This window comes from Leptonotus elevatus, chromosome 7, assembly GCF_054856555.1.
Source record: "Leptonotus elevatus isolate MCC_2025b chromosome 7, RoL_Lele_1.0, whole genome shotgun sequence".
Classification (NCBI taxonomy): Eukaryota; Metazoa; Chordata; class Actinopteri; order Syngnathiformes; family Syngnathidae; genus Leptonotus; species Leptonotus elevatus.
Window position 1 is genome coordinate 23,067,923 of NC_141245.1, and position 12,421 is coordinate 23,080,343.

The following is a 12,421-nucleotide window of genomic DNA, read 5'->3' on the forward strand; positions in this document are numbered from 1 at the left end:
CTTCAGCTAGCTAGATAGCCTTAGCTTTCTAGATAGCTTTAGCTAGCTATATATTTTTATTTGTAGTTATATTTTTAACAATATTTTTTCGATGAAAACTTTACAAAAACATTTTTTATCACAACATTTTCATACATTTCCCCTTCAATTTATTTATTATTTATTATATTTTATTTATTATTTATTACATATTTACCTGACCGAACATTGATAAAAGATGTGAGAATGGTTTGAAATCATTTCAACTGCTAAGTATTTCTTTAGAAATATTTGCATTCATTACTAGAATACAGACTAAACAATACAGCTATACATTATGTTGTATGTGTATATACAGTACAGGCATTTAAATATGTATGTCATTTATATGTAGGAATAAATGCACCGATGATTCGACAATTGGAATAGTTCCTACTTTCAAATAATTCACGGAGGAGAACCATTTCTTCTCACGTGTGTCAATGTACATTAATAAATGTTATTTGCTGTATTTTTAATGTCCATGTCCATGTCATGCTTTCTGTATGTGCGAGTTAGCATTGAAAGCAGACTTACAGCCAAAATGTTGACTTGTCCATTTATTCTACATCCACAGTTGACCATGATACAGGAATAACAAAGTCTCCATGAGCTGCACCACACTGGCTTCTTCTCTCGTATTGCTTCCCACCATCGGGACACGAGCACTCGCCGGGCAGGTCACTCATTCGCTGCCATTGACGGCTACACACGTCAACGATCCATTTCAACTGGGCTGGAAGTGAATGAGTTCATTAGGCCCACCTGTACCATCCGGCAGCGAGATCCAAAACTACGAGTCATCATAATGCTCACTTTTAATGATCTAACAATGTGCTTATTATTTGCAGCGGTGTGTAAATTTCAAGCTACGATTTGCATTGGATCTCGATTTTCGATGGCAAAGTTGTACCTAACAATGTGACCGGCGACTGCAGAAAGAGAGAGAGGCCCTTCGACTTTGAGCGGGCAGACAATAAATTAATAAATTAACACACACACACACACAAACATTACGAGCGGCCTGCAAACGCTTTTACAGTAGTAGCAATACCAGTGGTTAAAAATGAAAGAATAACAACAAACATGATCATGTCTACAAGTACAGTACGTAGTCCTCCCCCGCCAACATGTCACACGCTAGCACGATCACAGTCTAACACGACACACGCGCACACGCACAAACGGCTCGTCCGATGGATTATAAATGACATCATGAGCGGCTGCCATTTCAGTTTACTTCAGTCTTTTTTTTGTTTTTTTTGTTTTTTTTATTTCGCTCACCTTGTACATGCAAATTGCCCGCCTGCCCGCTTTTTCATCTTTAAAAAACAAAAATAATCAAATAGAATATAAATGCACACTGTAAGAAACATCGAGCTTCATTTTGCCTCCCTCCCTGATTGGAATATTACGAAGGAGTATTAGGACCATGAAAAAAGGGAGGGGGAGGGGGGGGTACATTACGAGATTAAAGTTGCAATCTTGCACAAATAAAGTTGGAATGTTTTTCAGGATAGAAAGTCGTATCATTTTTAGGTTTATTTTTTATATTTAAATTTCAATTATACGATAAATAAAGTCACGTTTCTGAGAAAGAAAGTTGTATATTTTCCAGGTAAAAAAGTAAAAAAATAAATTGTACAACTTCAAGATTAGTCATAATGTTACGAGACTTTTTTTTTGGAAAAAAAAAGTTTCATATTTGCGAAACAAGTCAGATATTTTCCAAGTCACAAGTTACTGTAGATACGTACGTTTAAGAAAAAAGTTAACGTAATAACCGCTGTCGAAATTAAAGTTATAAATTATGAGAATAGTCGTATATTTTTCAATTAAAAATAAAAATCATAAGTAGTATTCAAGTAGCATATTTAAGAATAATAATGTAAACATGTGAAAAACATGTAACATTCAAAATGTGAAAATGTGACAATTAAATTGTAATTTTTTTCAGAAAAAAATTGATGAAAATATATTTTTACGAGAATAAAGTCGTACTTTTCCGCAGGGAAGTGAAGGAATGCTTGGCTCAGAAAAGTGAGGGTGAATTTTTAAATTCACTTATAAATACAACTTCTTCCCTTGGAAAATAGACTTTCATTTAAAAGAAAGAAAAAAAATTTTTTTGCCCAAAAACCTAAAATATATTACTTAATTTTTTATAAAATTACGACTTTAATCTCATAGTGTCATTTTTTTGGTCTTCCCTCTCAATGAGGACTTAATACTACTCCGTAGAATATGCTTGCTTGGGAGTAAAAAACAAACAAAAAGTCTATAAGAAAATTATAAAAAAGTAGTAAAAAAAAACGGTAGAAAAACTCATGAGGAGGCAAGTAAGTGAAGCGCTATCAACACACGCTTCGACAAGTATCAAACATTTGAACCCTGAACGAGGCAAAAAGATCAATCGAAGGCAAATCAATACTATACGAGTAAGGCAATTCAAGCCAATGGACGCTTTGACTTTAAGAGTGGCCGGCCATTTTCTTCCATTAGTGCACTTGGTCAGACCACACGGCAACATGGCTACATGGCTTGTATGGCGAGAGGGAGCGGCCATCTTGGTAAGGTCAGTGCGCGTGAGGCATCCAAGACTCGCCTCGCCTCATATCCGACCTGGAGGCAATCAGCTTTGGCTTCAAATACAAACTGAGGCAACCTGCTCAAGTGTTCGTTCTATTTTGGGTTCAATCACAACTTTGAAGGTTTTTTTTTTTAAATCGCAGTCAAACAAGACTTTTATTCCAAAAGATCAACTCTTGTTTGGCCTTAACTTCACAATCCAGGATGGTGGATTTTCTTTGTTTATTTTATATACATAATAATAATTAAAAAAAAAACTTGTGTATTAATAGTTGGGTCGCTAAACCTTCCTACAAATCAATTCGCCATCAAGAATTTTTCCCCACTTGTGACATCACAATTATGCTTTACATAATCCCGCCCCCAAACCAACTTTCTCCGCCCATGACTTGGATGGTAGGCTACGCCAAGATCCGCCACATTCGGATCGCGTGCTATCTTTTTCAAGTCAAAAGCACCCGCTGCAGTAGAGGCGACGAATGAGCAGTGGCATATTCCGCACGGGACGGGACTGCCCCCTCAAAACAGGCTAACTTCAGAAAGAGATTGCGTGTAAAGTTGCTTCTTGGAGTGGCTAGAGTTGCTATATCATAAATATAGCACACACGCAAAGAAAAAAATGTTGCTACGTTGGCAACTGGACCATGCTTGCATTTAACAGCGCATTTCTACACTTTGTGTTTAGTAAAAGTTGATGTCCTGAATGTACATTTTTTGTTATAGTAGTGGCTTGTTTGCTGTAGTCCTAAAGTGGCTCCAACTCGCAGAGACAAATCCTTTGTGGGCATTTAACATATTCAGCCAATAAAGATGATACTGATTTGGATTCAGACCTTTTCAGGTTTGAAATTGTCCTTTACGTCTTCACAATGTAGTAAAATGGCTTCTCATCTGCCGACGACATCAAGTATTGTCACGTGGCTCTCCGTTGATTTTGCAGGGCGTGCTATGAAATTTGCTCCATAGAAGGTAAAAAAAAAGAAGAAGCAATGACTCGCGGCAGAGAACAGGCATAGATATTGTAAGTTATGGCTTGTGAATCCACCGAATTGACACGTCAGTGTCAAGACTTGACCCCCTTGGCGGGCTCAGTAGACTGCCGCACGTCGGTCCACTCCTGCATGGTGTTCTGCAGCGCCTGCGTCTTCTCCTTGTCCACCAGCACGTAGTCCACCTTCTCGTCGGACGTCACGGACGACGTCGACGGCTGCCCAGAAACAAAAACACAAAAGTCCGGGATGTGATATTGAGCGAATCCGCACTGTATAAATTTTGCAGCGTGAATTCAACATCGAGTTAAATTGATCACTGTTCGAGTGTATTTGATCCTTATCAGAACTGGTGTTTAACTCTTTCCACAGTGTTAAAATTTCAGTGTGAAATTAACTCAAAACTGAATATAAAAAAAAACTCTGGTTAACACTGAACAGAGTTAATACAATTTAACAGTACAAGTCAAATAACTCTTGTGATTGACTAATGTAAAAAAAAATTAGGCCGAAAATAATTTATTTGGCAGAAAAATATTAATGAATCCACCAAATATTTTAAAAAATTATAAAACAAATAAAATACCCTTTTTTTCAACAACAAAGACAAAGACATGAATTACAGGCAGAATATTTGATTGTTTTACATGTATTACTTGTATTTTTTTAATCATTATTATTATCATTAATATTGCATATTATCTTCATCATTATTATTACTTTCACATTATTATTATTATCACATTATTATTATTATTATTATCACCATTATCATTACTATTATTATTATAATAATCATTATTATTATTATTACTATTATTATTATTATTATTATCATCATCACCATCATTATCATTACTATTATTATTATTATAATCATCATTATCATTATTATATTATTATTATTATTGTTTGGACAACATAGCAGAAAATTACTTGGACATCTGCTGGGGTTTTTTTGCATCTAAAAAGAACGCGCGCAAGATTCGTACCTTCCTGTGTGCGCAGGGCGAGCCAGGCTGGAAGTCCAGCGCCAGGTAGTCCACGTTGCCGCTCTTGCGGAGCGCCGGACTGCTGGTGCCGCTCACGGCCGGCGAGGTAGACGCTGGGTTCTGCTATTGGGGGCAAGACAATCGTTAGGATGGTCAGAGGGGGGTGGAGCAACCTTCACGTTTCAAGTAAGTACCCATTCGATTTGATAGCATCATTACAACATATACTGCATTCTATACAGTATTATCCCAAGTGGACTTCAAAGTCACAGTCAAGTCATGTGACCGGAACCTCCCGCCTCTCCTCACCATAGCCACGTAGTTCTCCTCGCTGTCTGCAGAGTCGGTGCTGGTGATGCTTTGCGTGGAGATTGGTCGCTGCGAGGACATGGAGTTCATGGCGGGCCTGTGGCGAAGCACACAGGCCCGTCAGCCAGTGACCTTCGGGCCTCGGGGCGTAAAAACAGAACGGAGCAGCAACTCTGTGTGTGTGTGCGTGTGTACATGCATACATACTGTATGTGAAAGTGAGGAAAGTGAAGCGCACCCGAGGATTTGTTTGCATATTCATAGATTTCCCCCCCCCAATTATTTTTCTTTTATATATATATATATATATATATATATATATATATATATATATATATATATATATATATATATATATATATATATATATATATATATATATATATATATATATATATATTTTTTTTTTTTATTATTATTATTATTATTTTGTCTGCAAAACTCACCTCCCTTGCTTTTAGTGGTAAACATAATGAATGTTTATCTGTGTGTGTGTTTTTTTTAAAGAATAAAAAAAATAAAAAAATAAAATAATTTAAAAAATACAAATAAAAATGTGCCACCCCTAATTCATTTCAATGGCCGTTAATTAGACGCAGATTTTCGTGGGCCGGCCTAATCACTATGCCCCACAAATACTGGCAGTCGACAGTATGTGCGTGTATATAAATGTGTATGTTTGTGTGTGTGTGTGTGTGTGTGCCTTTGTCTTTGTTACATTGTGGGGCCTGTGTTTTTCCAGGTTTAACTACTATTGTGGGACCGACTTGAAATAGTGGAGACATTTTGGTGGTCTCCACAAGTTCTGACCTCTTTTTCAGGGTCAAGACTTGGTTTTAGAGTTTAGGTTTGAATTGGGTTGAGGTCAGGGTTAAAGAATGGGGGTAGGCAGTCATTTGTGATGGTTAAGGTTAGGAAATGCATTATGTTAATGAGAATCCCCCACTATGATACAAAGACAGGTGTGTGTGCAAGAGAGAGCGACTGCTATGCGACTCACATGGGCCGTGTCCGGGACATGGTGAACGTGAGGCTTTTTAAAGCGCACCTGAGGATTTGCATAGGCTATTCATAGATTGCCCCGCCCCCCCAATTATTATTATTATTTATTTATTTATTTTTGTCTCCAATACCCACCTCCCATGATTTTAGTGGTAAACATAATGAATGTTATCATTTTTTTATTTTTTTATTTTTATAATTTTTTGGGTAAAAAATAATAATAAATTGTCACCCCAATTCATTTCAATAAAAGTTAATTATACGCAGATTTTCGTGGGCCGGCCCATTTACTATTCCCCACAAACACTGGCAGTCGACATTATGTGTGTGCATATAAATATGTACACTCTAAAAACTGGGTGAAAAGTAACGCAATTATGGATGAAAAATGGACCGATCCACTTTATGGGTCAATTTGACCCAATTTTCTGGGTTTGATTTATACAAAATGACCCAATTTTTTGACCCAAGTAAAGGATCTGACCAAATTTTTACGAGTTGTTTTACGCTGAAAGACCCATTTCTTGACTCAAAGTTGCGTCAAAGTAGAGGATCGGTCCATTTCTGACGCATAGTTGAGTTATTTTTGACCCAACTGTTTTTAGAGTGCGTGTGTGCGTGAGAGAGAGCGACTTCTATGCGACTCACATGGGCCGTGTCCAGGACGTGGTGACCGGGCTCTTGAACGGCAGCTCGTCAATGAAGCCATTGTTCTTGAGATCCAGAGGTGTTGGCTTGGCTGTGGAACACAAAAAGGTGCACTGTCAGCACAATTCGAGAGAAACAATCCCGAGCCGGACGGTACGGTCAGCAAAAAAAGGTTCAGGGTTCAAATCCACATTTCACACGGTTTCCGGTAACGTAGGGAACAGGTCTGATGAAGACTAAATCATCGATGTTCAGAAAATGTATACTGAAAGTCTAAATTGCAATCAATGGTTTATCATGAAAAACACACGTGGTGGGCGTGTACATAAAAGCTTGCCGCCACTCACACTTCCTGTTGGGCTTGAGGTTGCGATTGATGGGCGGCGGCGTGACGTCGCTGAGGCGCCCGGGCCGGTGGCACAGCGAGGCGCTGCTGCCCTTGCGGGCGGGCAGCGTGGCCGAGAAGCCCGGGAAGTCAAAGTGGTGCGGCCCGGGGCTCATGGGGATGTAGACGTTCTTGGGACTGTCCGCCTGGGCGGCGCTCAGCGGCGACGAGCCGGGATTCATGGGCACGTAGTTGTCGTCGGAGTTGCCGCTGTCCGAGCGGGTCAGGGGGGTTCTGGTTCTCTGGGGGGGGGGGGGGGGTGGAGTGAATAGGATTAGCAGCCACTGCTGCAGGAAAGGATTGGATTGGACTAAACGGGGGTTTTTGAAGAACTTTTTCAGTGACTGACCATGTAGGAGCTGAAGCCGTCGTTGACAGACTCCACCGACTGGCCTGAGTTGTTGAAATGGATCGGACGCTGATGGCTGCTCGTTTCAAAGGAAGAGCCTGTCAACGACAAAATATAGTCAATCTCCACTAATCTGTTACAATATTTGCATTTCTAGCCTCAGCTATCCATTTTTTTGTTTTGCTTTTTCTGAAAAAAAACAAAAAAAAAACAGGATTGCCTCAAGATGGCGCCAAAGCCCAGCCTAAATCGGAAAGTTGTATTCATTTGCAATTGGTCTAGAAAAGTTATGGAGAGTCTTAATCATGCTATTTACCAAGAATTGCTAACCAACACCACACCATGATCAAAACCAATAGCAAAAACGGCATAATAACTAGACACCAGAGTGGGAGAATCAGTTACGAGGGAAATTGTGGATTGCATTTCTATTTGACTTCTATTCAATTTTGATTCCTTTTTACTTGTATCAACTGTAAAATATTTGTGACTGCATATTAATTTCAAACAGATAAGTTGTCATGATGAAGGTAAAACAATAACGGCATATTAATCAGGCACCTGAGTAGGAACATTATTAAATGTTGTTATTAGTTTATTACAATTTATTAACTGTATACTGTGACCAAATAAGTTGCCATGACGACTATTGTAAAAATGGCATAATAATCAGACCCCTGAGTGGGAATATTATAAATTCGTTTTTTTTTTTTGTATCACTGGTAAAATTATTGTGACTCGCCATTTTATTTAGTATTTTAACCATTGATATGTCAATAACAACAACAACATATCAATAAGACACCCAAATTGGAAGGTTATTGCTTATCAGTTTCTTGTTCTATCAACTGTACGTTTGTGGCTCTGAATTTGTTTTTGTCTTTTATTTTAAACAAACAAGTTGTCAATATGTCAACAATGGCATATCAATCAGACAGCCCAGCTGTGTGGAAAACTGTAGAATGGACCTCAATGCAAGCCAAGAACATCTTCTGGCGACATTTTCAAATACCGACAAATGTTTATTTCTTTCCAGCAAGATTGAATTGTTGATTAATTGGTTGTCTTAGTTTTCTTTCTTGTATCAATTGCATAATGCTTGTGGATTATTTAGGTCAAATTGTAGTTTAAGCATGTAAAGAAGCATATTGTGAGTCCTCTAAAAAAAGTTCTGCTATCTAAAAAAAAATAATAATAATAATAATAAAAAAAATAAAAAATAAAAAATAAAAAATAAAAAATAAAAAATAAAAAATAAAAAATAAAAAATAAAAAATAAAAAATAAAAAATAAAAAATAAAAAATAAAAAATAAAAAATAAAAAATATCTATTTATATATACAGTATATATTTACGAACCTCTGTGCAGCCTGATGTTCTCCACAGCGGGAAGCGTATTCCTTCTGGGGATGACGGACACGGCGGCCGGAGCGTCGCCGTTCTGGCTCCCAAGCGAGTGCGGACTCCCCCACTGTCCGTCCGAGCCGGGCTTGGGCGGCCTGGGCGGGGGCGCGCAGGACGACTCGGAGCTGGACGGCGTCAGCGCGTTGTGGTTCTTATCAAACGTCCGCGGGATTTGGTAGAAGGAGCCGGGCGGGGTCGGGAGGTCGTAGTTGTCGGCGGGCCTCTCGCCGGCAGCGGCGAGGGCGTTGCAGGGCGTCTGGAAGGAGTACACCTCTTCGTTCTCCAGGTCCGACTCGGGCGGGCCGCCGTGGGTGTCGTAGCCGCGGGGCAGCACGTAGCAGGCCTCCTGAGGGGAGTCGTCGGGCGCGGCCGGCAGGCGCTGCTGCTTGCCGGGTTTGGGGAGGCTGTAGAAGCCGTGCAGCTGAGCGCCCATCCCGTTCAGGCAGTGCGAGAAACCGTGCGACAGCTTCTGCACGGCCGAGTCGCTGCTCAGGAACACGTTGTCCCTTCTCGTGGTCTGCGAGAAGCTGGCGCTCCTGCAACGGCAACGCAATCATTACGACACCTCAAAATAAAATGGATTAAAAAGGCTAAAGTGTCGTTGATGTTTTCAAACACGTGCTGTGTGCAAGAGTGAGTTGAAGAAAGGCGTGTCTTTGATGTTTGCACAAACGTCTTGATGCTCGTTGACGTTCTCGCGAACGCGTGTTAGTGACTAAAATATCTTTGATGAAAAGTCCAACGCCATTGATGTTTACGTAAACATGTTGATGTTAATTGATGTTCTAAAATGTGTCAGTGACTTAGACAAAACATCGTGGATTTTCTGAAACGCATGACACCAACGTCTTTGATGTTTGCACATACAAACATTGCAAGACGACATCATATTTCCCTGCTTCATTTGCTTTGGAAAGTTTCCAGAAATTCCCTGAAAATGTCATTCAACGGGTTTAAAATCTTGCAGCTGCATTACAATTCTGATGACTTATTTATGTGTTAAGTGTTTTACAAGCCTCTCATCGGGATGGTAAAAAAACAAAAAGGTACACACGTGCCTTTTTTTTACCTTAAACAGGGGCCTCAGTTTGATGTGCGGCTAATTCCGACTTGGGGTCACCTTCCATCACAAGCTAACGATTTTTGCGCAGGTCGTCCGTCATTTTAAGACAATTAACATCGACGCAAGTTTAACGTGGACGAAGGGAAGTGATGAGGAGAGGGGGGGGGGGGTCTTTGATACGGATGAAATCATAGAGGGAGTGATGGGAACAAATGACTTACAGAGAGAAGGTTTCTTTTGTGCGCCAAGCTGATGAAATGGATGGCGAGCTTTTATTTTCATCCCGACTCAGCAGATTTATGTGCGTGGCGTGCCGGGGAGGCGAGGGCGGTTGTGCCTTTGGCGACTTTGGAGGAGGTGGGGGGGACGGACACAAACGTATAGCAAAGTGATGGATTGCAGCGTCGACCTCATTGATCATCCGCAGTTCAGTGGCAGTGTTGTTGTTCCTGTTGTTATTAACCAACACTTTTGGGTCCTGGAAGCTGAGGCGCATTTTGATGATGAAGACGTTGCGAAAACGGGCATTTGTGCCTCGTTAAAAAAAAAACTACGGAACAGCTGGTTTGTGTTTGGGGGGTTTTTAGCGCTCAGAGGCGCCCCCAAAAGTTTGTAAATAGCAATGTTAGCACAGATGCTAATGCTAACACAATGGTGAGACGTGTTCAGGCCCGTCCGCCACTGTGTGTGAACACTTTTAACGGAGAAGGGTAGTTTATTTAAGCAACAAATATAGACTTTAAATAAACATTTACTGTAACACCTTTATTGTCATGAAAAAAACTTTAATCAAAATCTTTTAGCGCTGATGCTAGGGCGAACAGAACGTGAGAGGTGTCCAGCCTGGTTGACCCGGTAGGTGTGCATTTAAGCAACAAATAAAACTAGGCAATAAATAAACACTTACTGTTCATTTTACACAACTTTCAAAGTCATGCCTTGAAATAAACTTTAAATGAGCAATGTTAGCACTGATGCTAGGCCTAGTGCTAACAGCAAGTGAGGTGTCCAGGCTGGCCCACCAATGTGGAAAAACAGCGGTAGATGTAGGCTTTAAATAAACATTTACTGTTCGTTTTTTATAAATCATCAAAAATAATCTCTTTCAATAAACTTTAAACAATCAACGTTAGCAGTGATGCTAGTGCTAAAACAACATGAGAGGGTTCCAGGCCAGTCTACCGCTGTGGACAAACAATAGTAAATGTGCATTTAATGTTCACGTAAGACATTAAAAGTCACGTCTTTAAACAAACTTTAAATGAGAAATGTTAGCGGTGATGCTAGTGCTAACGCATTGTGAACCAATAACAATGCGGCATAAACAAGCACATGGGCGGCCCCCCTAACGCTCGGGTGTCTCCGACAGCGGCGGAAGCGCGGCCGGCCTGTAGGTTGACCCGGCAAACAGGAAGTGTTGACCCTTACCGCGCGCTCTCCGTCTTCCTGCTCATGCACTGGTGCAGGAGGAGGTAGTCCTGTGGCGCGCTGTTGGACAGGGCGCTGTGGTGCGAGTGGCGCACGGGCACGTCGAAGGTGAAGAGGACGGGCTGGCTGGAGTGAACGGGCGCAGACAACTTGCCGACGCCGACGGCGCTCAGGGGGGCCGCCGAGCCGGGGACATCTGCTCCGACAGAACGCGGCATATGTTGCAGGCGGACATCTGCGCGGAGGACAGAGGACACGTTATTGATTGCAAAACTGAATGTTGCCTGGCTGAAAAGCTTTGGAAAGCTCAGGGGTGGTCTTTAATCCACAACTTAACAGGATGCATTTGAATTGAACATACTGTGGGATAGTTCAGCAATTTCGTACCATTTCAGTACTACTTTGGTCACTTGTAATGTCTGTGATCATCATATTGAGCATGTTAGGACATGGACAAAAGGAAGTGACTTTCTATATAATTAAAAAAAAAAGTTCAAAATATATTGTACATATTTTTTTAAACACTGGCAACAACTATAGTTTGTTGTAATTATTATTATTTTTTTAATACCTGTATACTTTTATTGTTGCTGTATGATAAAATATTGATTGATTTATTATGGCTATATTATTTTATGACACACATTATTTAGCAAATATATTTTAAATATGTCTTGTTTACATTTCATTATAAATATAATATACTGCACTATTGTTGTATATTTACATATGTATTTATTATAAGTCTGCTAAGTTGACTACAAAAATTCAACATAAAATCTTTTCCCTCGAAACTATAATGAATAATTTCAAAACCATGCGATGCCCGGAACCATTTAATTTTATTTTAACATGTTTTATATTTGATATATATTTTTTTATAGTATGTAAATTATTGAAATATATATATATATATATATATATGATATTTTAAAAAAATTTTGCTTTTATTTTTTAAATATGTGTATAGTTTGTTACAGTATATGTGTATTTATATACATCACTACAAAAGCCGTAAGAATCCGAATAGATAAAAAAAAAAAAAAATTCAAGTGAGAAGAGTGAATACAACGCACATATGCACTATACAACCAAATATGCTAGCGCGCGCACACACATGCACGCTGGCGTAGCACAATTAGCATTTCCTTTCAACATTTAGTGGTGAAAGGAGAAGCAGCTGACTGAGCGGACAAGAGGCGGGGCTTGCTTGTCAATCATCAGCCTGACGTGATACTTATGTGT

The 12,421-nt window shown here is 39.8% G+C and overlaps 1 protein-coding gene across 3 annotated transcripts in view; it reads right to left on the reverse strand.

Moving 5' to 3' along the window:
- Window positions 1–563: 563 nt before the first annotated feature.
- gab2 (GRB2-associated binding protein 2) overlaps window positions 564–12,421 on the reverse strand; it is a 47,761-nt gene continuing 35,903 nt past the window's right edge. For 2 of the 3 annotated variants that reach the window (XM_086081414.1, XM_086081416.1), the window contains exons 3-10: window positions 11,177–11,411; window positions 8,641–9,221; window positions 7,282–7,379; window positions 6,895–7,174; window positions 6,548–6,638; window positions 4,898–4,994; window positions 4,589–4,711; window positions 564–3,814 (exon numbers count right to left, since the gene is read on the reverse strand). In XM_086081414.1, the coding sequence (XP_085937540.1) occupies window positions 3,671–3,814; window positions 4,589–4,711; window positions 4,898–4,994; window positions 6,548–6,638; window positions 6,895–7,174; window positions 7,282–7,379; window positions 8,641–9,221; window positions 11,177–11,411 (1,649 nt within the window). In that variant the 3' untranslated portion in view covers window positions 564–3,670. The remainder of the gene's footprint in view (window positions 3,815–4,588; window positions 4,712–4,897; window positions 4,995–6,547; window positions 6,639–6,894; window positions 7,175–7,281; window positions 7,380–8,640; window positions 9,222–11,176; window positions 11,412–12,421) is intronic. The other variant, XM_086081415.1, reaches the window with a different exon arrangement.